The sequence below is a fragment of the Gymnodraco acuticeps genome, unplaced genomic scaffold (assembly GCF_902827175.1).
Source record: "Gymnodraco acuticeps unplaced genomic scaffold, fGymAcu1.1, whole genome shotgun sequence".
Lineage (NCBI taxonomy): Eukaryota > Metazoa > Chordata > Actinopteri > Perciformes > Bathydraconidae > Gymnodraco > Gymnodraco acuticeps.
In genome coordinates, this window is record NW_022989890.1 from 2,976,617 (window position 1) to 2,997,675 (window position 21,059).

General features: G+C 41.0%; 1 protein-coding gene across 1 annotated transcript; it reads left to right on the top strand.

The window, feature by feature from the left end:
• The first annotated feature begins 359 nt into the window (after window positions 1-359).
• slc7a1a (solute carrier family 7 member 1a) lies at window positions 360-20,686 on the top strand. Its single transcript, XM_034201141.1, has 13 exons — window positions 360-509; window positions 9,771-10,054; window positions 10,138-10,320; window positions 10,398-10,556; window positions 10,806-10,983; window positions 11,075-11,208; window positions 12,951-13,173; window positions 14,407-14,543; window positions 16,299-16,401; window positions 16,768-16,964; window positions 17,081-17,232; window positions 17,340-17,448; window positions 18,924-20,686. The coding sequence occupies exons 2-13, from the start codon at window positions 9,868-9,870 to the stop codon at window positions 19,106-19,108; spliced, it is 1,947 nt and encodes a 648-aa protein (XP_034057032.1). The 5' UTR covers window positions 360-509; window positions 9,771-9,867; the 3' UTR covers window positions 19,109-20,686.
• Window positions 20,687-21,059: the final 373 nt, after the last annotated feature.

Here is a 21,059-nt window from a genome sequence, read left to right on the forward strand (position 1 = left end):
TTCCTTAAGTTTGATAACTCTTCTATAGACTGAAAGGTACCTCTATTTGAACTTATTTCATGATGCCAAGTTTACTTTTGTAAGTTTTAATGGATGAGCTGTCTGCATTCGTTGTTGATCTTCTCCAAAATGGCTGATTGCCTGTCACATCGACCTAACTCTTAGCCATTTAATCCGTGTGAAATGATCATGAATTTGATGCTGATTGTCAGGCAGTTGCCCATGTGTCATCATGGTCACTAATACAGATAGAGGGTAATGGCTATTGCACAACTGTAATGGTAATGAGCGGGCGGGGCTGCTTGTTTTGCCTCTGGATCCCCTCCTCCATCTGAACGCGTAACACAGCAACCCGAAACCTTTAAATTCCTCCACCACCTGTATAGAGACGGGACTCTGCGGACCTACTGTGTGGACGCTGCTTTGCTTTCTTCAAGTTCCAATATTTATACTTTAAAGCGGTCACTGTCTTGGATCACTGCTTCATGCGCTCGCGCAGGGTCCTCAAGGTAAAGAGCTCCTCTTACAACGTTGCATTATGCTACATAGCTTCATGCAAATGTTTAACAGTTCGTAATGAATTACTTTCTAGAATCTGTGCCCCTGGTTTGATGGTTTCCAGGGGATGCACAAACGTTATCGTGCGTAAAGTTGAGTTGTGCGTAAAAACACGACCATGCTCTAAACCACATGCTCGTTTCGCTCAGACCCCATTTTACGCTTCACAGTGAGTGCTACTGTTTCCCGCAGCATGTGAATATGGCTTGGCAAGCTGGAGAAATGCTACAGCTGAGTTGTATTTGTTTGTGTCATGCAACTCCGTGCCCGCCTTTGTAGAATCAACCAGACTTAAGTCAAGTTTGTACATTTAGAGGGAACTCCAAGTCAATGTTCTGTAACCATGGATGTAATACGAGAGAAATTATCCCTGGGGTGTGATAGGGCTATGTGAGGGGCTTTAGTGAAGGCAGTCTGAGAAGGGCTGGGGATGCATGAGTGAGGTAGTAGCTGTGGGATTTGGAGTAGTGATACTGTACGGGACTCAAAAACTGTTCTGAAACCAGCCATGAGAGGTTTACACCAGGGTGTGGGGGGATGGTGGTGAATGTAGTCTGGAGTGAAGGCAACAAGTGGCCACACATTGACATCCAGAGCTGCAAAACAGAAGTTGTGGACAATTTAGTCACTCAGAAAAGGGAAAGCAACATAAAGAGAAAGAAAGGACGCAGTGGCTTCAAATGTTAAACTTTTTTTAATTGAAATGAAAGCTTCAGGTTTAAATGATTGATTCACTGTCTGTACCCAGTCAGAACACACAAGTAGAACAATTAAATATATTATAGACGGTAAAGTAGCCTATGCAAGAGCAGTGTAAATCATAAGTGTTATAAAGTTTGTATAGTGTTCAACTGACTGATAGTTTGATGGAGGTATGACTAAAACAGACTGATTTAAATACAGGTTAAGCACATTGATAGTATTCAGTTAAAGCACAATCATTTAAAACGTCTGATAGGGAGAGATAATTAACTAATCAATTTGCAACTGACTTTATATCTTAAGTTTCTCTGTATTTTAAGAATGACTCGGTAGCTAGATTTGACCTTTTCGATACGTGGCAAGACCAATAGTTGGTCTAACTTTAGCTGTTCTGAAAGTGGGTCACTAGCGTGCAGGTTGCTGCACTGAAGTGTGTGTGTGTGTGTGTGTGTGTGTGTGTGTGTGTGTGTGTGTGTGTGTGTGTGTGTGTGTGTGTGTGTGTGTGTGTGTGTGTGTGTGTGTGTGTGTGTGTGTGTGTGTGTGTGTGTGTGTGTGTGTGTGTGTGTGTGTGTGTGTGTGTGTGTGTGTGTGTGTGTGTGTGTGTGTGTGTGTGTGTGTGTGTGTGTGTGTGTGTGTGTGTGTGTGTGTGTGTGTGTGTGTGTGTGTGTGTGTGTGTGTGGTGTGTGTGTGTGTGTGTGTGTGTGTGTGTGTGTGTGTGTGTGTGTGTGTGTGTGTGTGTGTGTGTGTGTGTGTGTGTGTGTGTGTGTGTGTGTGTGTGTGTGTGTGTCCTATACAGATCAGTGAAGGGTGGGTGTTGGTGTGGATGCTTTCCAGGTTCAGGAGATGCTGGGGCTTCATATTTCCTTTTTGCTGTAAAATTAGTAAAACCAGCATACTTTTCTCAGAACAGTGTTTTGCTTTTTGTTTATACTGTCACATGAAAAAGTTGCAGGTGATGTTTTTGACATTGACTTACTAGAGCTGTGTGTCACATGTGAACAACTAGCTGCAGTAAATAGATTCCAGTGTATACAACACATGGATCAGGGGCTTAATACGATGTTGGGTAATATTAAAGGTCACCTATCATGCTATTTTTAGGCAATAGCATAGGTGGGTCATTCTACAGAAAAGGTGGAAGTGCTGTCACTTACTTTTGCAGACACCAAAATACATGACGTTGACCTAATACTCACATTCATTATGTTGAATAAATAGAGATTGCCTTTGCAATGGTACTACATTTAAAAATTAAAAAAATAGTTTTATACATAAATTGCTATGTATTTAAAATGCCAAGTTCAAGGAACTGCCTTGTCACTTTGATCATACATGGAAGTGGAGCCTATAGTTTTCATTTAAAATATATTTTTTTCAATAAATAAATCTCATTCATATTTACATAACATTACATACATTAAATATAACACTGAAATGGTAACAAAAAACGCAAATTATTATTAATAATATCCAATAAATGTTAGTCACCCAAAATTACGTCATTGGTGTTACACACAAAACGCTTTTATTTTGAAGTAATGTACTGTCTCTGAAGTGCCTCCTGTAACAAGAGATCATTTGAGGCAGTGCAGTGGACAAAGACATAAGGAAAGTCAGATACTTCTTACTTTGTTTGTTAAAGGTGTCATTTTATCTTCAAATTTTACGTGCGTCTTTCAAGTCTGTCATTAGTGTTACTCATTGCATGAACATTGAATGAACTAGGGGTGAACATTTGAACGGGAAAATGTATTGTATTGAAGAGTTAAATATTGACTGAAGCCATATTTGGTCTGACACATTGCAGCCATTTTGTGAAAATGGTAGTGTTTTCTCCAAATTGTCACTGGTGTTACTCTTCTTCCTGGTAACACGTAACACCAGTGACGTTCCTATACAAATAAGCTTTGTATAATGTATACAAATAATAAAAATACTTTAAGCTCTACTTGTTGTGGATTCATCAAGTGAAGAGTTAGTTATTGCTATTCAATAGGTTTTAGATGTGTTTAGAAGGAATATATTTCAGCAGATTTGTATCACCCAGATTCCACCTTTTCTGTAGAATGACTCAGGTCTCAGATATATGCAAATATATAAAAAACATGTCTATGAAGTGTTTTGCTCAAAATACCAAACAGATCACCATTCTAGCCATGCCTCATATCCCTCTATTTCACTTCCTGTTTCAAAAGTGCTGATTTTGGGTATAAAGCTTTAAAAAAAAAGAAGAAGAAAAATAGATTAAAAAAAAGAAGGGGGCTGAACTCATGCGGGACCCGGCAGCTACTGTCTAAACTAAATACTGCCGTGATGAAACGCCATATCATGGATTATCAAGGATTATTTCTGAAACAGTATGGAGCTCAAAGGCTTTCTCTCTTGCCGGTTATACCACAAGGTGAGTTCCTTTTTATTTCCTGCTTCTCCACACACATGCTCTCCAGTACAGGTTAGCTCTGAGTGTTAGCGATGCTAATGTAAACATCGACCATATTACGTCCAAAACAGTCGGGCATTGTTTCTGATAGCAACTTTCTGATAGTGCCGTGGGTCCACATTTCAGATATTACGTCATATCGGACGCAAATCTGGATCAGCTCCATTGTACCCCCGTTTTTAGAGATTTGGGTACGGAGGAAAAGAGAGAGGGTTGTTTTTTCCTGACGCTGCGTGAGTTCCCCCACACACCGGGGACACATATTTATGTATAAAAGACATCACAAAGTACATTTTGCTTGATGGGTCCCCTTTAATACACATTCATGCTTGGGAAATGATTTGTTGCTGGAATAGAAACAGATTTCAATTCTTAACGTGTAACGCTTTTTATTGGACAAACTTACATTGTCACTTTGTGCTTATTACTATATTCACAATAGCTCAAAACAAATGTACACAAAATATATGGAATGTTAAATTACAAAATTGTATTTGTGGTATTGCTATTGCTAGTTTACTGCAACAACAATGGGATATGTTTATGCATTGTAGGCTAAATCCTTGATACATTAATTATTCTCAATTTTTCAATTACCTCTGAACATTAGACAGCCCAAATTATCAGCAAATAATCAACAAGGAAAATCGAGTGTTAAACAGTTATATACAGGGCTGCACATAACTGGTGTGCAGGTGCGCATGCGCACCTCCGCCAAAAAAAGAGCACCGGGTCATTTGAAACAAAGCGCATTTGCGTACCAACATTGAGAGAGGGAGAGAGAGAAGGGAAAATAGAGGATAGATGAGAGAGAGAGATAAGAGAGAGAGAGAGAGAGAGAAAGATATTTGCGAGTTGCATAACCATGATATGAACTCAGGTCCGGCCCGTAGCGCTGGCTAGATGTTCGCCAAGGGCGCCAGATCTGTGGAGGTGCTGCGCTGGCAGTTCTGGGAGGGAAAAAAACATTTTTGACCGTTGGGGCTCATCCTAATTTTTGGTCTTGATGTAACAACATTCATAATTTAGTACATGTAACACCCTTTTCACCCCGGTTACACGTTTCATTTGCCCTGTGTAAGTGATGAAAATGGGGGATGTTGGCTTATCTGGCACCCGCAGCTCTGAGCTCACAGCCAAAATGCGAGGGAGAGAGGGAGGGTGCACCGGTACCAGCGCTGTTGTTATTAGAATCTGGTGCCGTGCTAGCTGCTCTAACGGATATAAGAAGAAGATGTTTCTACAATGATGTAGAGGGAGAGTCCCCTCCAGTCAGACTGAGAGGCTGATACTACAGCTCAGTGAGGTAAAGGACTCTGAGTGTTTAGATAGTTCACTTTAGTCTAAGTTCAAACGGTTTGGTCACAATTTATGTAAACACATATTTCCAAGGCACTCCTTTATAATTATTGGGATAAACAGGTTTGAAATCATTCCAATGTATATACTATAGGACAGTAACCAAAAATATCCTTTAAAACTGGAGAGATACAAAAAAATGCATAAATAAATAAATGTTAAGGTAAAATAAGATATGAATGAACAACACAAATAAAATAAGTTACATTAATTTGTTATTGGCTATGGTAGGTTATTGGTTATGTTCACATACTTATTTGATTACATCCACTTGTCTAAGATCACAACAGAGACTTTCGACCCAAAACCAGCTGTTGACTTGTGGATGCAAGCAGCTAATCGCAGACTCAACCAGAGAGAAAGTAGTAGGCCTACATCATCAGCTACCATGTCTGACAGAGAGGAAGACAGTGAGGAGAACAGTCAGGAGGGTAGTGATGACAGCTTGTAGGATTACTGGTCGTGCTAATGTTGTCTTGTGTTCACCTCTGCATGTGTGTTCTGTGTTCACCTCTGCATTTGTGTTCAGTGCCGTGTGTCTGGCAAATAAAGTCAAGCCCCCCTCAAAAGTTACAGTTTATTTCATTTTAAGGATGAGCACCAAGCAACATCTCCAGGTGCTCCTTTGAGAACCAGGGCAAAAAAGTTATGTGCACCCCTGGTTATATAATTAAATGTTGTTTTCTTTGTATACGCTTATAGGTCCAGAGTGGTTTGCTTAAGTAAAGGGCTTTGTTTATTTTAGCATCATTGTCAGAATATCTTTGTACACAAGCTGAATGGAGCTAAAGCATATGTGATTTTATTTCTTTCTGGTCAGTCTGAGAGAAGAGGATGAGAGTAGGATTGTTGTGTTTTCAGACAGTGGAGATTACTTTGTCATTGTCCCTCAACACACGTTTTTAGATGTTGGACAATAAATCCTTCTTTTTTTAGGGTCAAGACTTGGCTGCCTATGACTTTGCTTTATCCTGACACACTCACTGACAGGCATTTTGAAATCCAAACGCACTAAAAGTTCAAGGTGACCCAGTAAGTCATGTGGTCAGTCCAGGGCCGTCCCTCCCTACAGGCCGATCATGCAGGCTGCATGGGGCCTCACATCGCGCAGGGGGCCTCGGCTTATGAGCTCGGCTTGTGCGCAGTTCTCAGCGCAGTTCTCCGCGCACCCCACTATATTACAACTATATTATACTAAAATAATATAGTATTTATATTATTGAATTGATTATGATTATTAGTAGAAGTAGTTTATTTGCATTAATTATACTTTAATCTTTTTGAGGCTAGTATTTGGCAGGAAATGCAGACGTATTCACCTGTAAACGCATACTGAACGACATACATGCACATTTACCATGTACCTCACTGTATAAAAAAGTAACTGTGTTGATAATAATAATAAACAGGAATTATATTGGCAAAGTACTTTGTTTCTAAAATTTCACTCCTGTTGGTGGGGGGGGGGGGCTCATCTCACAATGTCGCTTGGGGCCCCAAGTTGGCCAGGGACGGCCCTGGGTCAGTCTAGCAGCAATATATCACTTTGTTTACATGTGCCACTGCAGACCTAAAGGTAAAATCTGTGCATGTTTGCTGGGTAATTAGGAGGAAGGAGTGCCTTTACGATGCATGGGATGGAAACATACATTGGAAATGTCAACAAGCATCATTCAACACTCAACGGTTGCATGCCGTTCTTTCTCCTCAGTGAACCCAAGTCAGGAAGCAATTCCCTCAGTTAGCTGGACACCTATTGTGAGTGCATGCATGTGAGCAGCTGCTTATAGCTGAGCTGAATGACCCCAAAACAGTAAAACAATCCACCAACACAGCGGACAAAATGGTGATGCTTTTAAGAGATGCACTTAACAAAATGACTGGCCTAAATATAGTTATGTTGAAGGTAAAGTAATACAAAAAAAGAGTCCCTGCCTTTCTTAATGTCAAACAGTGACATGTTCATGGTTTATTTTGATTGGTTCTCGAAGATCACACCCCTGTACACTCCCCTGCATGTACTTTGATGCAGGAGTGTGAGTGACATTGATGCATGTCAGGATGACCAGGCTTGTCTGGATGTAGCTAAGTGTTAAGGCTTGCTCTGTGGTATTTCTGTAACAGAAAAAACGTTTTAAAATGTGTTTCTGAGACCATGTACAAGGCTGCAACTCTGGTTATATAAGATTTTGAAGGAATCCAATATCATTACTGTAAAAACGTTTTCAGTAAGGTTTTCACGATCAGCTCTCCATACTAAAGTTTGAATGTGCGTGCATGTGTTGCTTGGAATAGCCAAGCCATGTGATTCCTCCAGCTTCTATTTCAGAACGGCTGCCGCCAGACGCTCTGCAGTCTTTACTGCCGCATGAAGATGAGTTAACAAATGCATCCTTTAGTCCTTCTATCTGTCATCATTATTTCAAACTTTCCACTCAGATCAACAGGTCAAGCGTATCTGTAGGTGGTTTTGAGTGAGTACTGCATGTATTTTCTGATTTCCGCCATGCAGGAAGAGGTTATTGTCATTTTGACATTGATCTGCTGCATTGGCATTTTAACTTTGCCTCAAACACATGGGGTTGTATGCAATATTCAGATTGTGTGCATGTGTGTGCTTGTTCCTGTAAGTGCTTTATTTAGTTGCAACTAAATAGTGCTTTATTTACCCTGGTCATTGAATTGTGTTTTTATTTTAAGCTTTTCTTAACGACCTTCCCTGGTTTTACAATATTGTTGCAAAGGAGCCCTCTTAATCCATTCAGTATTATGGCCTTAGTTCTGTATTTGTGTGGTTTAAAGGCTACATTACAAACAAATATGTTGTTTTCAGAACTTACCAAAGTTCGAGCTATTCTATCGTTTGCCTTTACCTAATTAGTTATTACTCATGATCATCTATCAAAAATCTCATTGTGTAAGTATTTTGTGAAACCATCAATAGACAGGCTTAACATATCATCACAAGAACATGATTTAGTTCTGAAAGAAAACAATATTGGGATATTTTATTTTCTCCTGTAGTCGTGAAAAGTGGCTCCTTATTTAATATAAACCATATACTGTGTGTAACCAAACAGAAAAAAATGCACTAACAACTCTGATATATATTTGTGTAATTCTTTCCACACCATCGCAAAAAAACATCCAGCGCGCTTTATTTCTGACAAGCTACGTTGTTTATCATCCATTGATACTGTGAACACAATGTTATGCTGTAAATGGGAGAAGCTGTTTTTAATAACTTCCGTTTTTAAATTATTTTTGGGTTTTTATTACGGTGTAAAATGTGGTGCAACAAGAAAACTATTGTTTCAGTAGCAGTGGCACTACTTTGGGGTCTCTGTGCTTCTGTTTTTATGTAGAGGGCTCTATTTTATTTTGTGGATCAATCAAGACTACATTCAAGTTCAAACTATTTTGTATTTCATCTTTTTTAGTAAACTGTTATAGGTAAGGTTGCATGCCATGCATATGCTATATACTGTATTGTAAACAAAAGCTGGGTAGGTGTTGTGTTTTAGGTGTTTGACAGTTTTATAGGGTTTCTAGGAAAACTAACACAGTAAACATATACCCCTGCAAAAGTTCATTTAGTATTGGGCATTTAATAAAACTCCAAATATACATTTCCTATATGTGATCTAATAGGCCAGGTTGGAAAGTTGTATCTGAGGCTTGATGTTTTCTGCAAAGAAAGAAAAGGGAACAAGGTTGTCACCATAGCTTACCCTTATGTGGAAGTTTCCATGATGTGTGACATAACTGTTGCACTGTCCACATCACATGACCTTTCTGGATTTGTGTCCTCATGTGGAGGGCTGCCATTATCTCGAACTGCGGTAATGTTAATCTGCTGCATGTCACCCACTGAATTCCCTGAGCTCTCTTCTCTGGGAAATACCACTGGACTTCTGCCAAACCTCCACAACTTCACTAGCATAGCACGAGGACATTGTTTATACCCCCTCCCCTCTTACTTCCCTCTGCCCTCCATATTTGTTTCCCTCCATGATATCAATTATTACCACTCAGTATCAGAGCTCAAAGCTGTGGAATGTGCATGACTTGATGGATAGACTTTACTTTTTTAGAAAAGGAGTCTGACAGTTTTCTTTCCCCCTCAATAGGGTAGACATAGCTTCAAACTGTGTTGACTGCTCAATAGAGAGATGTCCTGCTTGTATGTGCTGTATGACCCGAAGCAGAGGTAAATACAGAGAGTCTTGATAGGTTTATTTTCTTCTGCGATTTGTTGGAGCGATGCAATGGGACGATTCTCCAAGGCATTTTTCAAGACAGTGTTTTTTGTGCTGTGAGTCCTGATTCTCTTTGTGTAGAACAATCTGTTCGAGGGCTTTGTCTGGTCTCCTGTGAGTGGCGTTACGTAACACATGTCAGCAACGCATCCAGCAATAAGATGGATTATCCCAATAGGCCTCTGTGTTTTTGGCTAGCACTCAAACATTGTGGATTTCTGTTACATTATGTAACAATCCAGGAAAAGAGTGTTCCACTTACAAGTTTGTCAACTCAAGCCCAACACACACATTCCCCTCAAGGGCAACACTTCACCACTGTGTGACTTGTGTTTATTGAAAGACTGAAAATAAAGTCCTGCGCTTATTTAAAGAACACGGGTCAACCTAACGTTAAGAGGTACTTTAAATCACTGTCCCTCATCTTGTCTCCCTCCTCTGCCTCCCACTAGGGTGTGTGTGTGACTTCTCCCTCTGCCCCCTGTGACCCCTGTATCCTGGTTGACCTTCACGTCCTCCCCTCCCCTCCCTGAGGCCGCACTGAGATCCATGGCGTTGGAGAAGCTCCTGGGTTTCGGGAAGCAGTTGCTGAGGGTGAAGGTGGTGGACTGTAACGCTGAGGACTCCCATCTGTCCCGATGCCTCAACACTTTCGACCTGGTGGCCCTCGGGGTGGGCAGCACGCTCGGCGCTGGCGTCTACGTGCTAGCCGGGGCTGTTGCAAGAGAGAATTCAGGTGCGTTGACATTACTGCAAACAACACATATGTCATGTGCATCTTAAAGGTTCTAATCATATGCATTATTGTTCTCCCCATAGGTCCTGCGATTGTGCTGTCTTTCCTGATAGCAGCGTTAGCTTCAGTGTTAGCCGGTCTGTGCTACGCTGAGTTTGGAGCCCGTGTTCCCAAGACTGGTTCAGCTTATCTTTACTCCTATGTGACTGTAGGGGAACTATGGGCCTTCATCACTGGATGGAACCTCATCCTCTCCTATATCATTGGTAAACAGCACAACAAATCCTTGTTGTTTGTTCACCTGAAAAAGTCTCAGATATCACAGATTGTTTCTCTATGTCAGGGACTTCCAGTGTGGCCCGAGCATGGAGCGCTACCTTCGACGAGTTGGTTGGGAAGCGCATAGAGGAGTTCTACAGAGAGAACATGCCCATGCATGCACCGGGTATATTAGCAGAGTACCCTGACATGTTTGCTGTTCTCATCATATTCATCCTCACAGGTTGGTTGTTCTGCCCCTCTCCTTGTCTTGTGTTTTCACTTTAATTTCACATTGACAATATTTAATCTTTGCCTGAACGCAGTGTTTAAATCTTGAATGTTTTACTTCGCAACATTGCTTCAGTGGCAGATATTCACTGCAGATACTCTATTGCCAAACTTAAGTACAACACTTGTCCAACAAGTATATTCTCTTCATCAATCAAGTTGTCTTTTTGTGTTTCCTTTCCATGTCTTCTTCATTTCTCAGGTCTGCTGGCATTTGGGGTCAAAGAGTCAGCGATTGTGAACAAGGTTTTTACCTGTATAAACGTCCTTGTCTTAATGTTCATGGTGATCTCTGGCCTAGTCAAAGGTTCTATGAAGAACTGGCAGCTGGACCCTGAAGAGATCCTAAACCGCAATTATACCAGTGACTCCAGTCTCAAGTAATAACATGGTCATATCCACATATCCTGATTCATCCTCAAATACAGGTTATGTTTTCTGCTTTTAATCATGACTTTCCTTTATTTTCAGTGTGACAGAAATTTTTCCAACCAGAGAGAGTTTGGGAAAAGGCGGCTTCATGCCGTTCGGTTTCTCAGGCGTCCTCTCCGGAGCTGCGACTTGCTTCTATGCCTTTGTGGGTTTCGACTGCATTGCTACAACAGGTCAGTAAAACACTCACTCAGTCAGCCCTTTTATTTTCTTGTTCCACTTCTCGTATTCCTTTATCCTGCCTCATGGGTTTGCTTTAGTTAAAGGGGGGTGATATAACTAAATATGGAGTTGGGACCCTTTCCATCTTAAGCTTGTCTAAACATCCTCGAGTGTTACATAAGAGATGCAGGGCAGAGTGAAAAGATGCAGTTTAGTGCTTCTGGCCCAATTTTGCTCTCGGTGGATTTAAAAGCACTGTGACGCAAGTTAGAGCGCACATAATGATATGGGCTTTGGGATGGAAGAAGATGTGCCCTATGATTTTTTCCAACGCTGTGCAGATCTACACCTGTGAATGGGTATATGTGTTCACGCTTGTAGTTTAGTTCTGTTAAATCAATTCAAGGCCCCTGAGTTGAAAAAGTGAAAAAGAGAGATTCTTCCAGTTTGCCTGCTTTCTGGCCCCCCGGCTTTTCACACCCCTCTGGTTCCTAGATTCTTATTGGTTAACGTGACATTAACCCTGAATGGGTGCTTGACTTGCCTTGGGGCATGTCTGTCACACACACTCACAGGGATTGCTAAACCAATTTATCATGTGTGTGTATGTGTGTGAATACTCTGGCTACACAGAGTTAAGTTGGCATGTAGCCATCATCCCCTCCCCCTACACACACACGCACGCACGCACGCACGCACACACACACACACACACACACACACACACACACACACACACACACACACACACACACACACACACACACACACACTCATAGGCGTGCATCCATACAACTGTCACCACTGTTATGCATATGACCCCGGACCTTCCAATAATCTGGGGCGATCAGCAGCTGTCACTTGTCACGGTCACTGTTGTAGGAGAAGATCCAGACAGTGACAGACACACTCCATCATCACGTGTGATTTCACTGCAGAACAAGACTTGAGTGTTCGTCTGTTGCATAATCACCTGCAGTGGAATAGTTTCAGTCTTGTGGGTGCACGGAAAAATAAGCTCCTTGTTCAGTTTCCACATTAACTCATTTCTGCCGATATCCCCATAAAAGAGTGTAAGGTGTTTTCAAGTTGCTCAAACCTTTCATTAAAGTGTCAAAAGTTACCGTTTTAGAAAAATTGTAAAGTCACCCAAATGTATGCAGTTAGTATTCCTGCATCCTCGGTTGCTGACAGTCATTTGTAGCAACGCCCAATGTTATTGAGCAGTTGATCATGCAGATTTGTGTCTTGGAAAAAACACTAAAAATAAGTAGATCGTAGGGAATTTTATTTATTGACATAGTTGTGAATATCCTAACACAAGGGACTTGGAAAAGCTGTCTTTCCTACTAATTTTGATAAAAAGTGTAACATAGAGCGAGCTTTTACAAATACAGGCGTATGACTCGCTTATTTATTTATTTATTCCTTTATTTATACATTGGGACCTTATTGTTAATGATTACTTTCCACCCAAAATGATGCTCTCTAAAAGTCACATGTGTTCTATCTGTGGTGCAATACAAAATATAGTATTGTTACGCAAGATAATTAAGTCACAACAGTATGTGTTGTAGGGTTGTAACTATACGTAATGATTACCAGGATAATATTATTATTTTAATTTGGCCATTTAATATCAATCCATGCCTAGCACTATGAAATAATAAAGAAGTATTAGTAGTATTAATAAAGACGTATTATACTACTTGTTCCCTGTTTAACTGTGCCTTTTGCTCGTCTATGCCCTCAGGGGAAGAGGTGAAGAACCCCCAGAGAGCGATCCCTATCGGCATCGTGTCCTCCCTGCTCATCTGCTTTGTGGCGTACTTTGGTGTTTCTGCGGCCCTCACTCTCATGATGCCGTACTACCTGCTGGACGGCAAAAGCCCTCTGCCCGTGGCTTTTAAATATGTGGGCTGGGGAGGAGCCAAATACGCTGTGGCTGTAGGCTCTCTTTGTGCTCTGTCTACTAGGTAAGCAGCATATTATCTAGTTCTCTCTGTGTGTGAGAATTTATATTTAACTTCAGAAGAAATGTGATCCCTTGACTAAAAATAAGAACACTGCTAAGAATATACATTGCACACTCAGTATGTGATTATGCTACTCATGTCAAAGGCCACCACAAGGATCGTTTTTTTAATATCAGTTTTTAATGTTGTTTTAATGGTGGTGCTCAGGAACATACAGTAGCTACTTTTTTTATCTTAAGATTCTACATGTGTACATACTATTTCTAAGGTTTATTTAGACGTGTGCTTTGATGTTAATCATTTTCCTGTATGCATCTTTTATTTTCATTCATATTTGAAGCATAATCTACAGTATATCATGTTACGTAAATATACTGTATGTTGTTACTGGTGTCTGTGAGCTGGTGTCTCTTCATGTGTGTTTCACGGTCATCTGGTTGGTGTAAGTGTGGATACTTTATATCCTGGTCTTCCCCCTGGTAGCTCGCTTGGTGCTATGTTCCTTATGGGCTGTGTGATCTGGGCTATGGCCGACGATGGGCTGCTTTTCAAGTTCATGGCCGAGATCAGCCCCCGCACCAAAACCCTGCTAACTGCAACCCTCACCTCTGGCGTAGGGGCAGGTGAGACACTAACACGCATGTTTTAAAACAGCATTAATTTTAAATTAAGTTGTTTTCATGCTACATGGCTGAGCTCCGCTTGGTTAAAAATACTCTGGCCTTCTGATTGCAGAGTTTATTTAAACTGTGTTTTGAACAAACTTGCCAAAAACAGAGCTCCAGCATAAAAAGAACATCACTAACTGTCATGGTCAGGTCTCTCTGTAATTGGTTGATGCTGTCCTGGTTATTTATTGTTATTTTTTTTTTTTTACCACTTGTATTTGGTGGTTAAGATATGTAAACTGCAAACTAAACTGCTTGCGGAAGTAACCACAGATTAATGAGACAAATGGAGAGTGACCACATGTGGATCACAATATTTTTATATCAGCTGACATTTTTTTGCATGCTGATATTAGAATATCCTTTGACCAACATCATGCTCATGTTACTCTCCCTATGCACGTTCTCCACTCCTAATCTGCAACTCTTTTCTCACCAATCGTATTTTTCCTTGTGCTAATTCTTCGCCCTTGTCCTCTTCAGACCTCTAGCAATGTTTCCTTTCTCCTTGTTCCTCTGTTCCACACCTACAACTGTCATCCCAATCTGATGTTTTCCTCCCCAGTCTGTTGGGTTCCATGTTCCCACTACCCCGCATCATCTTTGCCATGGCTCGGGATGGCCTGCTCTTCTCCTTCCTGGCCCGTATCAGCAAGAGGAAATCCCCCGTAACCGCCACTATGGCCGCCGGGGTCATGTCTGGTAAGATGGACATCTATTTGTCATGGGTTACAGGGGAATGTTCTCACTATTATCTGCCTTTGTGACCTTTACGCTGTACACCTACATCGTTGTAAGGTTGCTCTACACAGCGGAGTTAAACACCAATGCTGACATGCTAATGTTCTGCAGATATAACCAGGGCTGCACATAACTGGTGCGCAGGTGCGCATGCGCACCTCCGCCAAAAAAAGAGCACCGGGTCATTTGAAACAAAGCGCATTTGCGTACCGACATTGAGAGAGGGAGAGAGAGAGAAGGGAGAAAATAAAATAGAAAATAGAGGAGAGAGAGAGAGAAGAGAGAGAGAGAGAAAGAAAGATATTTGCGAGTTGCATATGAACCATGATATGAACTCAGAGCCGGCCCGTAGCTCTGGCTAGATGTTCGCCTTGGGCGCCAGATCTGGGGAGGGGCTGCGCTGGCAGTTCTGGGAGGGAAAAAAACATTTTGACGGTTGGGGCTCATCCTAATTTTCGGCCTTGATGTAACAATATTCACAATTAAGTAAATGTAACACCCTTTTCACCCCGGTTCCACCTTTCATTTGCCCTGTACGATGGGCGCTGTAAGTGATGAAAATGGGGGATGTTGGCTTATCTGGCGCCCGCAGCTCACAGACAAAATGCGAGTGAGCAAGGGAGAGAGGGAGGGTGGTACCAGCGCTGTTGTTATTATAATCTGGTGCCGTGCTAGCTGCTCTAACGGAGATAAGAAGAAGATGTTTCTACAATAATGTGGAGGGAGAGTCCTCTCCAGTCAGACTGAGAGGCTGATAAGTTAACTACAGCTCAGTGAGGTAAAGGACTCTGAGTGTTTAGATAGTCCACTTTAGTCTAAATTCAAACGGTTTGGTCACAATTTATGTAAACACATATTTCCAAGGCACTCCTTTGTAATTATTGGGATAAACAGGTTTTAAATCATTCCAATGTATATACTATAGGACAGTAACCAAAAATATCCTTTAAAACTGGAGAGATACAAAAAATGCATAAATAAAAAAATGTTAAGGTAAAATAAGATATGAATGAACAAAACAAATAAAATAAGTTACATTAATTTGTTATTGGCTATAGGTTATTTGTTATGTTCACATACTTATTTGATTACATCCACTTGTCTAAGATGACAACAGAGACTTTTGACCCAAACCCAGCTGTTGACTTGTGGATGCAAGCAGCTAATCACAGACTCAACCAGAGAGAAAGAAGTAGGCCTACATCATCAGCTACCATGTCTGACAGAGAGGAAGACAGTGAGGAGAACAGTCAGGAGGGTAGTGATGACAGCTTGTAGGATTACTGGTCGTGCTAATGTTGTCTTGTGTTCACCTCTGCATGTGTGTTCTGTGTTCACCTCAGTGTGTGTGTTCAGTGTCGTGTGTCTGGCAAATAAAGTCAAGACCCCCTCAAAAGTTACGGTTTATTTCATTTGAAGGATGAGCACCAAGAAACATCTCCAGGTGCTCCTTTGAAAACCAGGGCAAAAAAGTGATGTGCACCCCTGGATATAACCATGTTAACTGTCTGGATTCAGCATAGTAGCTTGCTAGCTTCTGTAGCTAAAATGAAATGAAAATAACACAAGACATTTAAACCCCAGACATTTTTATGGATATATATATATATTATATTGCCGTGTTATCAATTGTGTCTTCTTAGGAGTTCTTAGGGTTAAACTAATCTAATCTTTCCACCTTCTTTCCCTCTCTTTTTATTTTCTTTCGTTTTGAAGCTATCATGGCGTTTTTGTTCGAACTGAAGGACCTGGTGGACCTGATGTCTATAGGGACGCTGCTGGCCTACACATTAGTGGCTGCCTGTGTCCTGGTGCTCAGGTCAGTGTGGGTGGGGGGGATGGGGGGGGGGACAGACATAAGAACATAGGAACATAGGGTTTAACCTGGGACACCGATTCAGGGTATCAGATTAATTTGGGAGTTGGTTCCATGACCAGCTTCCTGTTTCCACAAATGTTTATATCTTTTTTTAGCAACGCTTGAAACCCAGCCCTGCATTCTATTGAAAGCTGTTTCATACTCTGTTAATTTACGCTTTAAATGTGACTGCAGCTGACATTATACTATAATTGATAACTCATAAACAGTGCACTGTACATGCTCCATTTCTCTAAGTTACAACTGGAACTATCTAGTAAAGTCGTGATGACAAAACATCTTGTTGTTTGTTTTTGAATGTGTTAGGTATCAGCCTGAGCTGGTGTATGAAATGGCTAATACTCATGATGAGGGGGAGCAGAGCGACCGCATCAGTGTCCCCAGTATGGGCATCCTGCCTGGGATGGAGCAGAGTTTCAGCTTCAAGACCCTCCTGTTTCCAGACAACACTGAACCATCCACTCTGTCGGGCTTCTCTGTCAACATCTGTACCTCTATCATGGGTAGGTGATCGCAGATTCAGTGTATTCATTCAAAAATACATTTTTACTGAGTCCTGAGTGTTAGATGAAGTGCTTGTGTCATATTAAACTCTATTACAATGTATGTGCTTCTGCAGGAACATTGATCCTGGCGTTCTGTATACTGGCGGTGCAGGGAGGCTTTGCTGCGTGGAACATTGTAGCCATCAGCGTCATCTTCATGGTGTGTCTCGTCCTCACCTTCATCATCTGGAGACAGCCTGAGAGCAAGACGAAACTTTCATTCAAGGTTTGATTCCAGAAACGCAATCTTTGTGCATCTAAAACAGACATTTTTTGCCTTAACATTTATTGTTTACAATGTCTTAACAGAGGTTGTTTCATTTCTCTCTTTAGGTCCCTCTGCTACCCTTCATTCCAGTGATCAGCATGTTTGTGAATGTTTACCTGATGATGCAGCTGGACAGAGGAACTTGGATACGGTTTTCTGTCTGGATGGCAATAGGTGGGTAATCTCTATTTATATCACAGTGTCAGGAAATATGTTGAACCCCTTTAGGGAGACTTGTTATGCCCATTTTTAAGGTGCATACCCGTATTTGTGTTTCTATCAGAACATGTTTACATGCTTTAATCTTCAAAAAACTAAATATAATTCAGACCGTCTGTAAAAATGTACTGGTATTTGTTCTCTTTGAGCCCATCCCAGAAAAACTCAGTCTGCTGTGATTGGTCAGTGTTTCTGGTCTCTTGTATCTGTGCTTTGTTTATCCCTGCACCATCAGTGCAGCCTGGGAATCACTGTCATGCCCTGTCACCACTTTCTACCTATATACAGTGGCAAGAAAAAGTACTGTATGTGAACCCTTTGGAATTACCTGGATTTCTGCATAAGTTGGTCATAAAATGTGTTCTGATCTTCATCTAAGTCACAACAATAGACAAACACAGTCTGCTTAAACTAATACCACACAAACAATGATATGTTTTCATGTTTTTATTGAACACACCATGTAAACATTCACAGTGCAGGGTGGGAAAAGTAAGTGAACCCCTAGGCTAAAGACTTCTTCAAGAGCTAATTGGAGTCAGGAGTCAGCCAACCTGGAGTCCATCAATGAGACGAGATTGGAGGTGTTTGTTAAAGCTGCCCTGCCCTATAAAAAATACACACCAGTTTTGAATTTGCTATTCTTAAGAAGCATTGCCAGATGTGAACCATGCCTCGCACAAAAGAGCTCTCAGAAGACCTACGATTAAGAATTGTTGACTTGCATAAAGCTGGAAAGGGTTAGAAAGGTATCGCTAAAAGCCTTGATGTTCATCAGTCCAAGACAAATTGTCTATACATGGAGAAAGGTCAGCACTGTTGCTACGCTCCCTAGGAGTGGCCGTCCTGTAAAGATGACTGCAAGAGCACAGCGCAGAATGCTCAATGAGGTGAAGAAGATTCCTAGAGTGTCAGCTAGAGACTTAAAGAAATCTCTGGCACATGCTAACAACTCTGGTGATGAATCTACGATACGTAAAACACTGAACAAGAATGGAGTTCATGGGAGGACACCACGGAGGAAGCCACTGCTGTCCAGAAAAAACATTGCTGCACGTTTGAAGTTTGCAAAAGAGCACCTGGATGTTCCACAGCACTACTGGCAACATATTCTGTGGACAGATGAAACCAAAGTTGAGTTGTTTGGAAGGAACACACAACGCTATGTGTGGAGAATCCAAAGGGTTCACATACTTTTTCTTGCAACTGTATAGTGTATAATTGTGATATCACTATCATTTGGAAGATAAGATGGCTGGATAAAGCATCATCCGTCTCATACACTCTGACTGATTACCCGTAACTTTATTTCCTTTAGTAGCTTGAAAAGGTCAAGCCAAAAAGAGTCAGCCTTATGTCGTCATTTTATTTGAACACAGTTGCAAGCTGTAACTGTACTGAACCTGTTCTTCATGGCTTTGTATTCGTAGGTTTCGTGATCTACTTCTCGTACGGCATTCATCACAGCGTTGAGGGAAAATTGTCCCGCTTGTCTCCAGGCACCGAGTTGAACGGTTTCAAAGGCAACAATGATCCACAGGCCAGGTCCCATGAAAAAGAGGCCTTCCTGAACAGTGGTATTGATGGCGAGGAAGAGGACGATGGAGATTTGTAGGAAAGCATTTTAACATGCTGTTTAGATTTCAAACTCCCCCAACGCAAGTCTGTCTGCATAAGAGTCTTTTGGACTAGACGACTCCCTGTCATTACTTCCTTTTTGTGAAAGCAATGATAAATAACATTGACCTAAAATTCACACACCTGTGACCTTCGCCGAGACTACTGGGTAAAGATTCAGACAACTGCCACCTTGACGCTCCTTAAGCCATAATGTGACATGTATTATTTGGTATTTTTGAATAGTCTTGTTACCCTTTTTGCATGGCCTTGAGCTTTAACTGGTGGTTATAGCTTGGCTGTTTGAGGGGGAGGGCTCATGTTGGATGAGGAACATTTTAGTGTCTCATGGATCGGGCTTACATTGTTGGCAGGAGGACGATGTGATGCAGCTTTCATATGGGTGCCAGAAGGTTTAACAGTAATAAACGTTTTGTTTTTCTTTCTTATATAATAATTACTCCACCATCTACATAATTCACAGTCAGTATTAAATACAGCTTGGTACCAAATGCTATATTTTCAAAAACCTGATAGCGCTCTTTAAATGTTACTGACTGTTGAATCGCTGCTCTTCCAGCCATCTCTGACAACAAAAGAAAGCTTGCAAAATACACTGCAACACATTTGTCAATGATGTTATTACCCCTGTTCAACAGAAGCAAAGGGTGGTCTGGCATTTGGCTGCACAAACAGTTTAAGTGATCCAGCAGGAAGATGAAGCTTACAGTTTCCAAAAGTCCAATTTTAGGTCAGAAGGATTGCATTGATGCCGTCTGAGGGCCCAGGCTTTCACTTGCAAAAGGGAAAGGTCGGCGTTTGGGGCTGGGCAATATGGCCGAAGTCTTCTGTCATGATAAAGGTCATTAAATATCTATATCTCTTTATTTCACGATGTAGCATGTTTTCTGGCCTATTGTTGTATGCTTCTTTGTAAATGTTATAGTAAGAGCTGTTATTTTCAATTTAGACTGATTCATTGTGTATCACAATATTTCAATATAAATTATTTGATGACTTTACGCTTCCTTTGAAAGACGATAAATGATCTTATTGAGTTAATGCTCAGCCCTACTTGCATCCTACTGTGGTTCTACAATATGGCTCAAATACAGGCATATGTATTTGCAAGAAACAAGCAACATCAATAATATGCCATGGATCTGCAAATAATGATGCAGAAAAGGCTGTACAAGACATTCAACAACACATCCTGTTGGACGGTTCCTTATTGTGAGACAAGTAATTCCATCCAAACCCTCACAGGATCATGGGACTACAAATCGTGTACCTGCTATCTGATTAAACACCATCAAATTAATAATGACAGTTGTTAGAATATGCTCTCTTCTTTGAGATATTCAGTACCCTTGTAAATGAATGGAATCCTGATACATGTTGAGCATCAGGTGAAGACATTGACAGTTGCTGAATGTCAGTTCTTGTAATGTGACATTAGATAAAAGCGTGTATTCACAGTGCTGGCTGCTGTGTAACTTTGCATCTGTAGCTTGTAACATTGAACTTCTCTTTTCAAAAATAAAGCAGTGCAACTTTTTTTTCTTAAAATGTCCAATTTGGAAGTGTTCTCTGATTTCACGCCTTTTCTGATGTTTATGAATGTCTTTTTATTCCCAGCGGTCATTTTCATTGTGCTTTTCAGATCACAAATCTGTTTCACATTGATAGGAATACTTTGATCAGGTACTTTCTACACTTGTACATTTATCAACATAAACTTTGTGTTAGCAATAATGTTTTTCTCTTTATAGACATACACGATTAATCCATAGATTTATCAAGGCTCTCTCATGCCTACATTGCCCACAATGCAATTCAACTTCCAACAGTTCAGTTGTAGTTTGTTTTGCTAAGTGTCTAACATACCCTTGAGCTTATAGCTTCTGGCTTCAAACAGTGATGAGCAGCTAGCTTCGAATTATTGTACT

Bases quoted from the DNA above. Each gene is read 5' to 3' on its own strand.
- slc7a1a (XM_034201141.1), top strand. From the start codon at position 9,868: ATGGCGTTGGAGAAGCTCCTGGGTTTCGGGAAGCAGTTGCTGAGGGTG. The intron at 16,965-17,080 runs GTAGGTGATCGC...GTGCTTCTGCAG, and splicing joins CATCTGTACCTCTATCATGG to GAACATTGATCCTGGCGTTC. The intron at 17,233-17,339 runs GTTTGATTCCAG...TTCTCTCTTTAG, and splicing joins AGACGAAACTTTCATTCAAG to GTCCCTCTGCTACCCTTCAT.